An 18,172-nucleotide genomic window follows, 5' to 3' on the forward strand; every position below is an offset into this window, starting at 1 on the left:
ATTGATACGTATTTAGTGTTACTTATTTAAAAGTAAGCTCGTTAAAACTAAAAAAAAATGAGCCCAGTAACTGAAAATACATTGTATTAACTATCAACACCACAAAAAATTGTATGGAGAATATATTGATTGAGAATTATACCATAAATATATTTTCTCAATTTAATATTCTCCAAAATAATGGTATACAGGCATAGTAACTACAATAAAGAGTAGCTTTCTTTAGATCAAAGAAGAATTTACAGATCATGTCAAGTTTTAAAACAAACAAACATTTAATATAGGTAATCTTCTTTATGAAATGTTGGAGTTTGAAGTAACACTGTGGAATTAGAAGCTTAATAACAGTTAAGATATTGTATACATAAACATTACAGTATTGAATTTTATGTACAATTTGCCACTCTTCTACCATACCTTTAATCATTCTGTGTCATCTCAGCTACTAAATTGATGATATACCATTAAGACATTTCTTCAAAATACAGGTATAAAGTACATGGCCTCACATAGTATTTCTTTACATCAAAGAAAAAACTGTACTTGCCCCTTGAGAAATTATACAAATTAATCTTTATGAAATGTGAAGCTTGAAGCAACAATATGAACAATAGAGACTTAATAACAATCAAGATATTGTATACAAAGAGAACAAGCTCATGGCCTAAGCCCAATAATCACTCAAATCTTTTATGGTAGCTTTTATTTCAATATTAGTCCTGTAAATGATAACATTTTCCCTGGGGATAGGGGATAAAGAATACTTCCCACGTATTCCCTGCGTGTCGTAGAAGGCGACTAAAAGGGAAGGGAACGGGGGAGCGGGGGGCTGGAAATCCTCCCCTCTTGTTTTTTTTTTTTCAAAAGAAGGAACAGAGAAGAGGTCCAGGTGAGGATATTCCCTCAAAGGCCCAGTCCTCTGTTCTTAACGCTACCTCGCTATCGCGGGAAATAGCGAATAGTATGAAAAAAAAAAAAAAAAAAAATGTAACAGATTAATCATTATATGTGTGGGTCCTCCATTCATGATTATATATAATACGATTTGATATTCCAAAAATCTTTTGTTTTACATAATTTTAAAATAAGAGGAGGGTGGCTAGGACTCTTTAAAAATCTTTTTTTTTTACAACCCTGGTATGTAACCACCCTCTTTCTGACTTTATCCAATTTTGCTGGTGTCATTAGTTTTATAAGGAAGGTCATATTATGAAATATTTGTACAGTACAAAAGGTAGGTAGTAGTTGGTAGGCAGTCAGAGACCAGGGAGGTATATCACCAGTACTACCCGCCTGGGTATCAGGAAGGTTAGTGACGGCTGTGTAGTGAGCCAGTACTTCACAGAGGTTAAGTTACACTCCTCTAACCCAAGTAACTGTCTTTTCTTTCTGCCTCACCCACATGTGGACTACTGGCACTGTGTCCACAAACATACAATCTCTCCTTGTCATACATAGCACTTGACAACACTTAACTAAAACGGCTCATTCTTTGCCTTTTGGCAAAATGGTAGGAGCATTAGATAGGTGTAATAGGTAGGAACATTTATGCAGGAGCATTAGGTAGAAGTAGAAGGTAGGAAAATTAGGCAGGAGTATTAGGTAAAAGTAGTCATCAGGAACATTACGTAGGAGCCTCTGCAAACTGCAAAGTTGCCCTCTGCCAGAGGAGTCTCTACTGCTGTGGCCATCCCCTTGAGGTGGGAGCAGGTGTCAGAGATAAAGATAGATAGTACAAAATTAACAAAACTAGGGAGGTGATATTTTTTTGATAAGTAATCAGAGTGACATTTAAAAGCAGTAAACAATTATAATTTGTTAAAATTAATACAAGCTGAAGTCATCTATATTAAAACCTTCATATAGACATTATTTGTAATATTATATATGCAAAATTTTTAAACGAGTGAAATTAATACAAGTTGAAGTCATCTATATTAAAACCTTCATATAGACATTATTTGTAATATTATATATGCAATTATTTTTAAACGAGTGCACATTTGTTTCATGGCATTTCATTGTTTTGGAATATTTCTGGTGTTTTTAGATGACCTGGAAGACATAAGGTGATTCGTAAGATTCTAATGACAGCTTATGTACAATGACTTCATAATTAACTATGCCTTTACACATTCTTAGTCCTTTCATCTAAACTTCACATTTGGATGTATATCTTGCTTATACATAAAAACCTAATGGCCTATAAATATTTTACTTCTTTCATACATCCAGAAATCCATGATGCACACTTTCTACAAAGTCTTACATTTTACTGGCAGTAAGGTATGTCTTGATTTTTATAGGCTGAACTACTGTAGTATTAAATTTTCACAATCAACTTGATGATCATGATCATCTTCCAGCTCATCCTGTTACAATTTCATGACTGCACTTGTTAAATAGTTGTCATAATCTTGGAATCTGCACATATCAGTGCACTAAGGTTCATTTGTCAATGAGACTCATTTAAGTAGTTCACACCTGGGACAAGTGAAGATGAAATAGTCAGCTGAGTGCCTGGGTTACCACATTTTGGTGAAGGAAGGTTAAAGCTATCCTAGATTATTCTTCTATCAGTGTAGTGGAAGTACAGTCATTTCTTGGAATGGTCTCATATTATTGTAAATTTACTAAGAATTTTTCAATGAAATTATCTTCTATGACTTGCTAAAGAAAGGTGCTAGCTTTAAGTGGTCTTCTGTTGAAAAGAAAGATTTTCAGTGCATAAAGAATGAATTATTAAATTCTAAGATGTTAATTAACTATGAAGGAGAGCATTCACTGATTACTGAAGTTAATGCTTCACTAGTAGGTATAAGTTGTGTTCTTACACAAAATGTGGATAGTCAAGAAAAACCAGTGTGCTTTGCAATAAAAAAATTATCCCCAGCTGAGAATTACTTTCAAACATAAATCGGGTTCTCAATAGTGTATGTTGTTAAGAAATTCAAATATTTCTTGCTTGGAAGAATATTTGTGGCTGATTATTACCCTGATGATGCAATACTTCTTTAGTAATTGTACTATGGAAAACAAAAATTTATCTTTTAATTTAAACTTTTATAGAAATAAGCAGTATTTTTCTGCAGTCTTCTGTAAGGATAGAACACAATTTCAATGATATTCTGTCAGAATCTCATGACCACTATCTGTGATAAGGACTGTGTGTTCAAACTGTGCAGCTCGTCCATTGTCCAGCATGACTGCAGTCCAACCATCTTCAAGAATGAGCACACTTTCCTTGCCCTGAGCGACTATTGGTTCGATGGTGAATGTCATGCCTGCCTCCATGGTTCCTGGGTAGTCATTATCTGTCAAAGTTAATGAGACATTATATTTGGAAACTAACAACCTGTGTTCTGCTGTTAGGGGAATTAAAAATAATCACAATAGGTTCAAGATTTACATCCATGCCCAGTACTGGTAGAACAACTGAACATATTTACCTGTACATGCAGGGAAGACATAACAAAATATGTTACTGAATCTGTTTACTTCCAAAAATATCACATGTTGTAAATTAGGAAATTTTCATTGTTTTCAATGTCATGTTTCTGTATGAGGTGGTGGGAGAGGTGAATGTAAGGGTCTTGAAGATGGAGCCAAGTCTGCAGTCTTTTAGGGGTGAGGTGTCCCAGGGAGGCAAGTTGGTTGCTGTTTCCTAATGACAAAGTAAGGAACTGCAGAAGCTTGTTTATGAATTTAGGAAAGTGAGAAAAATGATGAGAATTAATGTACATGAAAATGGGGTAACTGAATTAAGCTGCAAAGAAGAAAGGCTGGCTGGAGTGAGTCTGAATGCAGAGGTTTTTAGATACCTGGGATTGGATGTGGCAGCAGATGGAGCTAGGGAAGCTGAAGTAAGCCACAAGGTTGGTGCACTGAGGAGTGTGTGGAAAGAGAGGTCACATTTTGTGAGGACAAAGATAGGTATTCATGGTATAATGGTCCCAATGGTCACTGAATGCAATTGAACCATGGGCCCAAGATCAAAAAGATGAAAGAGGATGGATGTGCTGGAAATGACATGTTTGGAATATGGTGTGAGGAGGGATGAGCAGATAAATCATAGGGTAAGAGAGAGGTGTGGCAGTAAGAAGAGTATGTCTGAGAGAGCCACAGAAAGTGTGTTGAAATGGTTTAGACATACAGAAAGGATGAGTCGAGAGAGGCTGACTAAGAAAGTATACAGTTTAAAAGTGGAGGGAACAAGGAGAAACTGAGGAGGATGTGGGAGGATGAAGTAAAAGATGCTTTAAGTGATCAGGACCTAAACATGTTGGAGGTTGTGAGGCATGCACTGGACTGAACAAAATGGAAAATGTGGAACACAGGGTGACATGATGTCCATAGGCTGAACCAGGGCCTATGAAGCAGTTACGTAAAACATACACAGCATTTGATACTGTCTCCTGACATCTTCACACAAAAAATACTTGACACAACCTTCCACAACAATGGCAAAAAGTGGTTCGCCAATTTCATAGCTAGCTGCCATGACAGTCACTCATAATGGATTCACCACTGAAACACTTAAACTCTACAAAGGAATTCCCAAGGAGCAGTTCTTTCTCCAACTCTCTTCAATATCTGCCAACAAGACCTCCCAGTACATCTAACAAACCACTGCGTGAGGGTCCTTTCATATTTAGATGACCTAACAATCACATCTCAATACCCTGACACCAAAGTATTAAAAACTAATGTGCATTACATGACTGGATGAATGGCTCGCCCATAACAGTATGCCTGCATCTCCACAGAAGTCTTCAATCACTTTTTTAACCCCAGATAGACACAAATCCTGCTCAAATTCTCCAGTCACCATGAATGGATAATTACCTGCACAGAACATGATGCCATAGAGCACAGCCCGACCCACTCTTTATACAGCATGAACAAAACCATAAAACAAAGACTGACTAATTTCTCACAACCAATCTAGACGTGTGAAACAAACGTGACATACTCTCCAACATCAAAAACATCAATATAAAAGCAAAGCACAAACTAAATGCCCTCAGAACACTAAATGACACCAAATTTGGACAAGAAAAAGAATCCCTCAACATCCCCTACTGTGAATTATACCTTGTCTAACTGGAAAGTAAACATTAGAAAGCCTCACACCACAAAGAACAGTGCACTCAGAACCATCACTGGCTGCCAAGCAACCAAAAATACCCAATACCTACACAATGAAAAACAGATCATCCCATTACTTCCCACCTCACCATTCAATTCTATATAAAAACGCCTAGTCCCCTCCAACTCAGATCACTCCATAACTAAAGACCAACCCACAAATAGAAGTACAAAGCTCACCCACCCCTGCCTCATACTTCAACAACCTCTACTCTGAGACCCCCTACCCCCAACACAAACACTGAAATAACCCACTAAGCACTAAATAACTGCCCTCCCAACTCAATTTTAAACTCATGCTCAAGAGACATTTAACCATCATGTCACAATCTTCAAACAAAGTGACACTTTCATGATGTCTTATTCTCTGGACATCACCCACCCCTACAACACTACAAATACAATTTTAATTTATTCAAGACCCTTCATACCTATGATGCAACTACTGTATCATAGAAACTGAGCATTTACCAGTTAATTCCCCTGCATTCTCTGCAACAAAAATGCACACACAACTTTACAACAATTAATGACTATGGTCCCAACTGAGGGCTGTAGGAGCCTCATAATGACAGAAGGGACTCCTGGGTTGGGAATCAAATAGGTATATATACATACACACAATATATACTTATACCAGAGCTTTTATCTAATGATGGGGTCATGTTCCTGGAAAACTTGTTGCAAGTCAATCCATTGTAAGTCAAACCAATGAAATCCATATTATAGTGTGGTTACATTTCTGTCCAGAAATTTTCCCAATCTAAACCATTATAGATGCATCTGCAACAGCTTAGCACCCACATACACATCACACTCTGTCATAATGCACAGTAATTGCAATGATATTCAATGAAAGCTTGCTGAAAAAGGCATTGTATTGTAGTGAAATATGGTGATGATGGCTTAGGTGCTTCAGGAGTTGAATGGGGGTGAACAGAAGGATACTCAGGAGAGGAAGGGACACTGAGGTTATATTCCTCACCCTCTCAATCATCTGATTTAAGAACTGTTCCTATATCATAGGTAATTTAAATGATATGTAGTAGACTTATTGAAAAACATGGTGATGAAATCTTGTGGTGGTGTTGGAGTGGAATGAGGACTGCTCGGTAGCAGAATATCTAACAAGGGAAGCTCGGCTTTCTATTTTACCCTCTGGTTCATCTGACCCAGGGATGTCAGGTTTTTCTGTTACCCTCGTTCATCTATCCAGCAAATGTTTCTAGTCTTTTCTATGTTACCCTCTGGTTCATCTTGATCCAACAACTGTTTCAACTTATTAAGTTTTTGTAGGACTTTCGAAAAAGCTGTCCAAAATTAACTGTGGCATGTCTCTTTCTTTCTAGACCTCTCACTTCTATCTATGGAAAAGGTCTTTAAGCCTTCTAAAGAAAATCAAGAAAAGCTGTCTTCCAGCAGCTGTGATATCAACATATTTTCCCATTTGGTGAGATACAAACTGAATAGTGTTTTACTCTAACATCAATGAAATATGCATGATAAATAAATAAATTCATTAAATTACAATGCCATAACTTTACATTAAAAGAAAATATACTTTTAAACATCGAAATTATAAAAATTTTGTTTTTCAATTTTCTTGAAGTTGAAACATAATGTCGTAGGTTAATAAAATGTACCCTATTTGTAAAGTTTCTAAAGTCCAAAACATGGCAGGTAAGGCCTTAGTGGGTAACATATTTGTACTGTAAGGGGAGAATTCACTTGTAAGGGCCCATCTCTTGAATATTGTCTATTGCCATACAAGTTCTTAGATTTCAGTATGGTGTCTGCATTAACCACGTCTCCATTCATTTTATTCCATTCATCCACACCTCTATTCGGCAAGTTCTTGCTTTTTAGTTAATGTTATTTCCTCTGGTTGTTCTATCCCTATATATCTTAAATAAATGTTTACTGTCAATGTCATTATTCTGTTTTATAGATAACTGAAAAGTTGTGATCAGGTCACCCCTCACTTTTTTCTCTTCCAAAAATGGTGATATCAAATAATTCATCTCTTTATTCTAGTTCCATCTTTGTAGCTCTCCTCTGGACCTTCTATTCTTTGTGCTTTTCTATGTACAGTGGCCAACCTTGAGAAGCATATTCTAGGTGTTTAATGTGAACAGCTTGCAGAATAATTCCTTATTCATGAACATGAATGTTTTTTGAATATTTGCCAGCAGGCAGTTGGTCTTAACTTTTCCCCTATGGTGAGACAATGATGACTCCCACGTCTTTCTCACACACAGATTCCTACAGCTTTTTCCTGCTAGGAGATAATTTTTTGAGGCCTTTCACTGTGACCCATCCTTGTTACAGGGTGTCCATACAGTACAATGGTTGACAGAGAGATGTTTCATGACAGTGACATCCAAAAATTAGAGTATGAATTCAAAGAACAAGACTAAGTTTTCGTACCAGCGATTGAAGAAAATTCATATTTTCCATTGATAATAAAATATTTACTCTACTGAAAGACTTTCAGTTATGATGCCTTTTATAATATCAAAACAAAATAACATTATATTCTCGTCATTCCAGCTATTGAAACTCTCCTTATAAGGAACACCAAGATTTCATATTCTTAAAGTGCCATGTAATTCAATTATATCTGGTTTGAAAACATTAACATTAACATATGTAACATAATGGCAAGATACATACTCAAACAAATATCACATACTGAAACTTACTTCAGAAGGCTTGACAAATCAATCACTACACCCCCATCCTACTCCATCAATCCCTGATCACCAGCATTCTCAGTAAGAATCCTTTAATACTGTCTGATTTACCAGTGAAATGTGGAATTAAGGAATCTAATCTACATCACGATACAATGCAGAACATTGATGGTATGCTACATTTAGAGTATAGTTCATACATGAGAAATAGGTTGGAGATACTTCTGGTCATGAGTGTAACCTTTCATATAACATTGGTTTTAATTACTAATACAATGACAGATTACCAGGAGTTTAACCTGTCATCTACGATAACACCCTTATACTTTACATTTACCATGTATCAAGCAAACTTTGGAATTTGTTAAGGTCCCATCCCTGCTTTCTGCAGGATCACTATATGCAATTTTGCTAATCCGCAAGGAAACAACCTATCAATCTCTCTTTATATGTGGTGAAATTTTGCTATGTGGGTGTGTACGGTAGTAATTGTGCCGAAACTTCAGTGAGGGTTGGCAGGTGGAGTAAACATGGGTCCTGGATGAAGCACACCAAGTTCCTGCCAGAAGGTCAGTTACCACCACTGTGTGTGGATCTGTGCTGCTTGTGTGATTTGGATATACCTGCTAGTGATTTTCCAGCAAACCTGCTGTGTTTGTATTTGCTAATGTGACATCCAAACATCCCAAAAATCTCCTATCCTAAAGCCAGCAGTTAAACTAAAGAGAACCCCTCTAACCTGAGAAATGAAGCTAGAAATCTTATGCTGACGTTCATGGAGTGTCAGTGCCTGGGCATGCTTACAACCTGGGTGAATCTACAATCCGCAACATAAAGAATGTGGGAAAAATTTTAAATACTGTGGTTCATTCAACTCCACTGTCTGCTAAAGTAACCACAAGGATTAGAAAATCACTTAATGGGGATGGAGAAATTGCTCTCATTATACATACAGCATGGAAAAAAAAAACAGCCTCATTAACTCCAGCTTAGGTCTAAAACTCTGAATATCTATCAGCATGTACGGAAAGAAGACAATGTAGGCAAGCCAGAGCCATTTTAAGTAAGGGCCCCCCCTGTAACTGACTGCCTACTTATTTTGGTATGTTGATTTATCTTTATCAGAAATGTTCCTAATTCATGAAATGATATTTCTGTTAATCTTTGTGTTAATTCCTGGTGAACTAATATGATGAAAATCTGGTTAGATATATTTGAGATACTATAGCTCAAACTGATGTACATGTACTGTTTTCTCTGCATGTTCACAACATACAGTTTGTTTTTGTGTGAGGTTTTTGCAGAACATAACCACTGCAAAAAGTGAGGGATAGGTGTATTTGTAATTACCTATTTGTACAGTGTGGGAAGGGGTTTAAACATTCATGAGGCCCCATCCCACCAACATTCTTTACTATACTCGAGCATTTCAAATCTATGTAAAATGCCTGCATGTGCCTGTGTGTAATTACCTACTTGTGCTATGAGGGAAGGAGTTTTACACTCATGAGGTCCTATCTCTTGGTCATTATCTACTATTGTAATATGTAACATCTTAAATTTAAGAATGTTTTCATTAATCATGTCTTCATTCATCTTATACCATTCATCCACCACTCATACTTAATTACAAAAATGTTCTATTCTCTAGTTGTTTCATCCCTACATCTCTTGAAAATGTGCTCACTGTCTGTGTCATTGATCTGTTTTAAAAAGTAAAGGTTGTGACCAGGTAACCCCTCACTTATCTCTCTTCCAAGATGAGCAAATTTAAAACCTCTAGCCTTTCCCTGTAACTTAGCCTTACAGAAATCCAGAATCTGCATACTGACTTTCAACTTTAGAGGATCTTAAATGGACCTGTGCACATGCATTCTAATACCAAGATTATGGACAATGTCAACCATGTAAATCTATTGCCTGAAGTAATTTCTGAACCTTCTGCCTCTCTCTGGCTACCCTTTCTTCCTTTATTGGTAGGTGGTTGTCTTCTAGCCAAAGAACACCAATACATGGTAAACAGAAATCAGAAAATACTTACGACAGTGATAAATGTCTGGTGGGCCATGAAAGTATTTTCCAATACCATGGCCAATGAAGCAAGGTACCACAGTTACTCCTTCACTTTCAGCAATATCTTCTACTTTGGCACCTGATGGACAGATATTTAAATTTAATAATCAAAATCAGTAGCTTTTTCATTCAATGAACTGGTTTTGCTTAAATAAAGCAGAGAAAACAAAAAAAGAATGTAATAATTTTTAAAAATGGAATTTAATACTTCTGGGGCTCTCTGGCAGGGGCCCTGCCATAATCCACAAGGTGAATCTGAGGTACACTGGTCAGTAATGAGGCCCCAAAAAGTCTACAAACAATTATGATTGTGACTTTTTATTCACTCCTTTTGATACATGTATTTGTTCCAAAATGACATATACTGTTGCATTCAATAATAATATACTTGCTACTCCTGGTCATGCATTATTTATTTTTACATATAGTAGTGAATCACACTGAATACCATGCTGAGTAAAAAATAATTACATTATACACCACCAATGCAGTCATTAGAATCACTGTACAGTAATGTTTTCAAAAATACTACATACAATACAGTAAGTCTAGAGAATGCCACAATAAATATTTGTAAACTTTCTAAATACCCTCTATTATTTTTCATTATGCATAATCTATTATTTTATGAGATAACAAATGGTGTGAAAATGTATTTTTGTTGAATTCTCAAAGTGCAAAATGCAGTTTGCATCACTGGAATGTTAGAGTATAAAAAAGAAAAAAAAGTCAGTGTAAGATTCCAGTAAATTTTATAAACAGCAAATAATTTCTTATTCAAAAAATTTTCCTAACAGTTGAAAATCATTAGCATTACAACAACCACTAATTATATGAAATCTACCTTTTCACATAAATTTGCCCCTATAAAGGAGGATCCTAATAGGACTTTGAGGTCGAGGTCCTACAAAATAGTGGAGGTGGTCTAAAAGTACCAGAGAGATCAACCATGGGATGTGGCAAAGTTTAGGGAGTCCCTAGAACCAGGATTGTTTGTCCTACCTGGGAAACACCAATGTTAATAATATAAACCCAAAAGATAAACTGGGGAGAGAAAGAAATCTGATTCCACTGATTCCAATGCAGGGAAAGGGCAACTGTTGCCAATGTTCTCAAACCTAAAACTGGATAAATATAACTTGGAAGTGGTGCATTGGTTCTGGTGGCAAATATACCCATCTGAAATGACACTGCTAAGAAGATCCACTTGAAAGCCTCTCTCCTTGTTACTCTTGAGCTTCATCTGGAGAGAGCATCTACCCAAATACTGCAAACTCCTCATAGGTTAGAAGCTTGGAGAAACAGGTTCTTGGACACAGAAAAACACAGAATCTTTTTGGTTAATTCATATAAAGGCAAGAATTTGCTAGAGCCTCTGTTAAGGCAGAGATTTACAAGAGCCTCTGTTCATTCCACACTGGACAGCCGTAAAATTGTCCATCAAGAATGAAATTCCACATCTAGGTTACAAGGCATCCTTAGAGATGAAGATGCATAGCAGCAGCAACTTCTTTAACTTGAAAAGATGGGATTTCTGTATCCCTACCCAAAAGCCTGTATCTACATGATTTTCTGAGAATGAAAGCCCCATCCCAGATTCACTGCATCTGTCCAAACCTACAGAGAAAGAGCAAGACTCCAAGGAATGGTCCTCTGGAGGTTATTTACATCAGTCCATAAACTTAGGATTTGAGAAGCTCCCATGGAAGAGTTTTTGGGAGATCTCTGCTTCCTGCAAAAAAGAAGGCATGTACTGAAAAGGAAACCATATAGGCCTACAGCCTTGCCATGTCACTACACAGGGCTGCAGAAGTGAACATTCTTAGTTCACTCTGATGTGTTGACACTAAGGTTTGGGACGATAAAGCAGTTATAGCATCTGCATAATCCCAAGCTTTGTCCTTAGGAAGACAAAGAGAGCCCTTCTGAGTACTTCCACCCTATTCCTAATTATAAAAAGACTTGGCTGAGAACTAAATGGGAATTACCTTGGTTGATGATAAATGCCACCTTTTGAAATGTTTTCATGATATGAAATCTTTGTTTGGCATATTCCACTTTTGAAAGTGACATCATCGAAAAATCAAGATACACCACAACTATTGCTCTTGGGGTATGTCAGGGGAGTAAAGCTGAGATTATTCTGGAAAACACATGAGGAGCTCTACATGACCTGAATGGCATTACCTTGAATAGCAATGTCTGTATTCCAATTCTGAATGCTAAAAGCCTCCTCATTCTGGAATTCACTGAAATGTGCTGAAAGGCATTTGTCAAATCTAGGATGGCTATCCAGTAATTTAACTGTAATGACTGGCAGGTACTCTGTAGGATGGTTATCTTGAACTTTTGATTCAGAACATAAGCGTTTTCTTTTCCTTAATGGACTGATAGCTGAGAGACCTGGTCGTGATCCCTGATGCTGTCTAGTCCCTCTATCTGATATTTGGTTTTATCACAAAAGTTACAAGTGTCAGCCATGGGGGAGAAACCAGTGTTGAAGAGAGCTCCTTATGATAGCAATTATTCTACACAGGCATTTCACCAATATGATGCTCTTGTAACCAATCAAGATACATGACATACAGACTACACCAAATTAAGTTGGATGACAGGTACTTCTGATGAAGACTATTTGTTCCAGATGTGCTCCCTCACAATCTCATGCCTGTTGTCAATGATCTTGCTGAAACTTTCATGGCACCCCTTGCTGTCCCCCTGGACAGTGCCTGTCACTGTCACCCTGTCAAATATTGTATACACATGACATTTAAAGACCCTGAGTATGATGTAAAATCCTTTACTGTACACCTTGTACACAGTTTCCCATATGACACAAAGTATGCAAGAGAATGCATTTTTCTGGAGGGCCTATTTATCACCCTTGACCTTGCAACATTGACTGACTTCACTATATTGCTAATGTACGAATTTTTGATAGCAAAATCGTCAAAGGCCTAAAAACTATCAAAAACTTCCTTCACAGACAGACATTCTTAAGCTTCAACCTCGACATCTCATAGTTAGCTGATTCTTCACTCTGCTTCCAAGCACCTCATACAGTATTTCAAATAAACACTTACATTTTCTGCACAGAAAAATTGCAGACAAACTTTCATTCCTAATTTTCTTTATTCTCCATTTTGAATTACATTTTACATCTTTGCACATCACTCAATGCTCTTTCACCATCATGGGTATTTTTCTAATAAATACCCTTCACAGGCATACAATATCCATCCAACAGAATCCCAGACACCATTTTACTCCTCTACTTACATTACCAACTACACTTCTATCATACAATAAGCAAAAATACTGAAGAGCCTCTTCCATGACCATGACTTTAACCCCAAACCAATCATCCTAAAATTAGCTGCTTGGTGTCATTCGATGGAGTTTCTTATGTAAAAGGAGTATCAGCCCTTAGTGAAAAAAGCTATAAAGCAACGATGGCTGACAATATGAGGTTAATAGCCACAACTTACCAACAGCAGCAAATGGAATTCCCGGTGCACATAGTGCAATAGCTTCATCTCGGCACTTTCTTGCTGTCTGTGTTAAATGCTGGCCTGCTTCATCAACATTACCAACGAGGTATGTCTCACAGCAATCTCCATGATGACCATTGCAGAACACCTACAGTGACATAGCATTTCTTGAACAAAATGGAGAAGTAGTTCTACTTAGCTACACTGAGATCTAATAACCTTTTACCTGCAATGAAAGCAACATAATGAATAAAAATGTCTTCCTAAAACATAGTGGCCACTTTGTGCTTTCATGTAAAATATTCTAATAGTACTCAAAAACATGTAATATTGTGATGGCTTAAGATATTCAATTTCTATAACTCTCATTATTATTATTAACATTCTAAATTTTTTCATTACTGCTGTATCATTATTCATTATTATCATCATTATCATTATTGTTATTCTTTCCTCCTTCATTTGTGTTTCCTACTTCCTGTGTGAGTGAAGTAGCATCAAGGATCACTGACTAAGCCATAAAACAGAAATCTTCCTTTGTATCCTAAAGAGAGTTGTGTGGAAAGGTATTAATTTGGTTTTGGCTCCTAAAGAGGTGGCTCCTTATGTGCCTCCATCATTAGCTAGATCATGCAATACTTAGCAAGTTACTCCATCACATGATCATTGTGTGGCTGTTGGCAGATCAAGGGTGGACCTTTTTAATAACTGTTTCTTTGCCTGCACCTTAAAGCTTTGGAACTCTCTTCCCCCTATGTCTCTCTCAATAACTATGACCTGGCATTCTTTTTTTTTTTTTCTTAGAAAAACAGGCTTTTAACTTCCTCCAAATTTCATAAATACTTCTCTTTATCCCTTCTGTCTTGCTTGCATTATCTTCTTAATATTTCAATTAAGGCCCAGCCATGATATGGTCTTCTATCCATGACTGGAACCTTCAACATAGAAAAAATAAATTAAATCTGCCAATCCTCAGGTACCTCACAATGATCCAGACATATACTGAATATCCTGACTAACCAATCAACAGCACAATCATCCCCTCTCCTTAAGAAATTCAACCTTATCATCATCCACTCTAGTTGCCTTGCCACACTTCATCTTACACAAGGCTATCTGAACTCTCCTCTCTTCACCAAACCACTTAATTTGACACTCTCACTTCGTATACCTCCCCAGCTCAAGCACCCTACATCTGCCACCATATTAATTCAACATTCAGTAATCCTTGAAAGTATTTACTCCATCTCCTCTTCACTCATCACTGCCTGTACCACTTCCCTATTTTGCCTCTTCAGTGACTTTCCATTAGTTCTCTTGTTTTTCTCACACTACTCATCTCCAAAACATCTTATTCACCCTGAAGGTTGCTGATACTCTCTCTCACAGCTCTCATTTGCCTTCTTTATCAGCCCTTGCACAATCCTCTCGACTTAATGCTGCTTTTACTTGTACATTTCCCAATCACTTACTCTTTCTTTGTACGTAACACCCATACACTTCTCTTTTCTCTCTTACCAGGATCTTTACTTAACCATCCTACCACACACTACTCATTCTCAACTCCCTGTAACTGCACTCCCTTAGTTATGCTTACTCTTACCTCTTGCCATTCTCCATCCAGTATCTTATGGAATCTCCTTATACAAGCTATTTTTCCAACTCAGTCACTCTCACCAACCTCTTCCCATCCCACATCATTTCCTCTTTTCCTAAAGTCTTTATAAACTTTCACCCTCACCAATTCAATCACTCTCACCACTCTCTTCTCACCCATATCATTTCCTCTTTTCATAAAGCCTTTATAAACTTTCACCCTTGCCTTCACCAAGCAGTGATCAGACATCCTACCATCTTCCTTAGAACATTTACATCTACAAGAGTGTCTCTTTAGAATGTTTATCAATTAGGATATAATCCAGTAATGCTCCCCTTCCATCAACTCCACTCATCCATGTATAATCATTTACAGCACTCTTTTTAAACCAGGTGTTCCCAATCAACATACCTTTTTTAGCATACAACTCCACAAACTGTTCAACATCTTCATTCACAATGGACTACCCATGCCCCCAATCATGTTCATAACTACCACATCACCCACTTTTGTATTCAAATCACCCAATTACTTATTCCTTCATATCAATATCGTTGATGGACTCACACCTCTCATTATCTACTTTCACTTTAATCCAAATCAATTTCTTACAATTTTTCACACATTCCCACTTCTCCTTTAGCAGAAGTGCCTCCCTTTACTTTGCTCTCACCCTTAATCTAACTCCAGAATTTACACCTAGTACATTCCGAAACCATTCTTCCCCTTCCCCTTTGAACTTTGCTCACTCAGAGCAAGATCATCCAAGTTTCTCTCTCCTAACAAACAACCTATCTCTCCTTCCTCCACATCCTGTATACATCCTGGCACTTTCAGCCATCCCCAACCCAAGCCTTCAAAGAGGATGAGGACTTTACACTTGGTTCATCCTTCTGTTCTATCTTTAAAAATCAAAATACAAGAAGGAGAGGGTCTTTAGCCTCCTCCCTCCCATTTTAGTCACCGTCTACAACATGCAGGGAATACAAAGATATAGTTCCTTTTTCACTGTCCCCAGAAATAAGTGGAGAGAAATGTGCAGGTCCTGAAAAGGAGGGCAAATGAGAACAGGGCTGGGAAACTACTGGCAACTTCAGGGAGAACAAAAAATTTTTTGGAAGGCACTAAAGTGTGAGAAGTAAAACAAAGCAAATGGAAGCACTACTGAAGGAAGCAGATGGGAAAGTGATAACAGTAAAAAAAAGAGGTAAAGGGATAGAATGAGTATTTTGAAGGACTGTTGAATTGTCAGCTAATGGGGCAGCAGAGTGTTGTTTAGGACATGGAGTTACGAGAAGCAAGAGAGTGGAGGTGAAAGCCTCATGTTAACTGAAGTGTGGCAAATCAGCTGGAATGGGTGGGGTTGCCAATAAATTTCTCGAGAAAAGAAGTGACAGTGTTGTTAATTCTTTATCTAGAAGCTTCAGTGTTATCAATGGCTTAAGGTTAAATGTCTGAAGATAAGCAAAATGCCTGTATAGTACCACTGTATAAAGTCAAGAGGGACATCAGTTAATGTTCAAATTAAAGAGGAAATGTTTGTTGAGTACACTTGTTAATTGGTGTGAAAGTGGAGATTGAAAGGATGGTAAACTGCATATATCACATCACTATCGATCTGATATATGAAGTATATCACTAGAGACAGAAACAAATATGAATTATCATAAATGAAATAAATAAAGGAAAAAAATATACATGAAACTTCCCACTAACCGTGACATCTACAGACACAATATCTCCATCCACCAGCTGCCTGTCATCTGGTATACCATGGCAGGCAACATTATTGACACTGGTGCAAACACTCTTGGGGAAGCCTAAATAATTCAGTGGTGATGGGTATGCTCCACTCTCAATGACCTTATTATGAACAAGAATATCAATATATTCTGTTGTCATGCCAGCCTGGAAAACAAAAAAAAAAAAAAAGGAATTACATACTGACTGAAGGCAAGCAACTATGAATATGTACATGTGTATATATGTATATATCTGTGTATGTGTATATGTTGATATGTATATGTATATATACTAATACAGAGTATTAGTATATATACATATACATTTTTTTTTTTAATTTTCAAAAAAAGGAGGAACAGAGAAGGGGGCCAGGTGAGGATATTCCCTCAAAGGCCCAGTCTTTTGTTCTTAACGCTACCTCGCTAACGCGGGAAATGGCGAATAGTATGAAAGAAAAGAAAGATATATATATATATATATATATCTTTTTCTTCTTTCAAACTATTCGCCATTTCCCGCATTAGCGAGGTAGCGTTAAGAACAGAGGACTGGGCCTTTGAGGGAATACCCTCACCTGGCCCAATTCTCTGTTCCTTCTTTTGGAAAATTGAAAAAAAAACAAGAGGGGAGGATTTCCAGCCCCCCGCTCCCTCCCCTTTTAGTCGCCTTCTACGACACGCAGGGAATACGTGGGAAGTATTCTTTCTCCCCTATCCCCAGGGATAATATATATATATATATATATATATATATATATATATATATATATATATATATATATATATATATATATATATATATAAGAATATATGGTGTGGGAGGCAAGTTGTTAGAAGCAGTGAAAAGTTTTTATCAAGGTTGTAAGGCATGTGTACGTGTAGGAAGAGAGGAAAGTGATTGGTTCTCAGTGAATGTAGGTTTACGGCAGGGGTGTGTGATGTCTCCATGGTTGTTTAATTTGTTTATGGATGGGGTTGTTTAGGGAGGTGAATGCGAGAGTTTTGGAAAGAGGGGCAAGGATGCAGTCTGTTGTGGATGAGAGAGCTTGGGAAGTGAGTAAGTTGTTGTTCGCTGATGATACAGCGCTGGTGGCTGATTCGGGTAAGAAACTGCAGAAGCTGGTGACTGAGTTTGGTAAAGTGTGTGAAAGAAGAAAGCTGAGAGTAAATGTGAATAAGAGCAAGGTTATTAGGTACAGTAGGGTTGAGGGTCAAGTCAATTGGGAGGTAAGTTTGAACAGGGAAAAACTGGAGGAAGTGAAGTGTTTTGGATATCTGGGAGTGGATTTGGCAGTGGATGGAACCATGGAAGCGGAGGTGAATCATAGGGTGGGGGAGGAAGCGAAAATTCTGGGAGCGTTGAAGAGTGTGTAGAAGTCGAGAACATTATCTCGGAAAGCAAAAATGGGTATGTTTGAAGGAATATTG

At 37.3% G+C, this 18,172-nt stretch overlaps 1 protein-coding gene across 2 annotated transcripts in view; it reads right to left on the reverse strand.

Annotated features, from left to right (window-relative positions):
* Window positions 1-148: 148 nt before the first annotated feature.
* Window positions 149-18,172, reverse strand: part of LOC139747241 (methionine aminopeptidase 1D, mitochondrial) — a 36,736-nt gene continuing 18,712 nt past the window's right edge. The window contains exons 3-7 of one of the 2 annotated variants that reach the window (XR_011712359.1): window positions 16,719-16,910; window positions 13,403-13,553; window positions 9,883-9,993; window positions 1,945-3,314; window positions 149-1,856 (exon numbers count right to left, since the gene is read on the reverse strand). Coding sequence is in view for 1 of the 2 variants with exons in the window: in XM_071659293.1 (XP_071515394.1) it covers window positions 3,118-3,314; window positions 9,883-9,993; window positions 13,403-13,553; window positions 16,719-16,910 (651 nt within the window). In the remaining variant the exon portion in view is untranslated. Of the gene's footprint in view, window positions 3,315-9,882; window positions 9,994-13,402; window positions 13,554-16,718; window positions 16,911-18,172 lie in introns of both variants that reach the window. The other variant, XM_071659293.1, reaches the window with a different exon arrangement.

This window comes from Panulirus ornatus, chromosome 68 (genome assembly GCF_036320965.1).
Source record: "Panulirus ornatus isolate Po-2019 chromosome 68, ASM3632096v1, whole genome shotgun sequence".
In the NCBI taxonomy this organism is placed as follows: domain Eukaryota; kingdom Metazoa; phylum Arthropoda; class Malacostraca; order Decapoda; family Palinuridae; genus Panulirus; species Panulirus ornatus.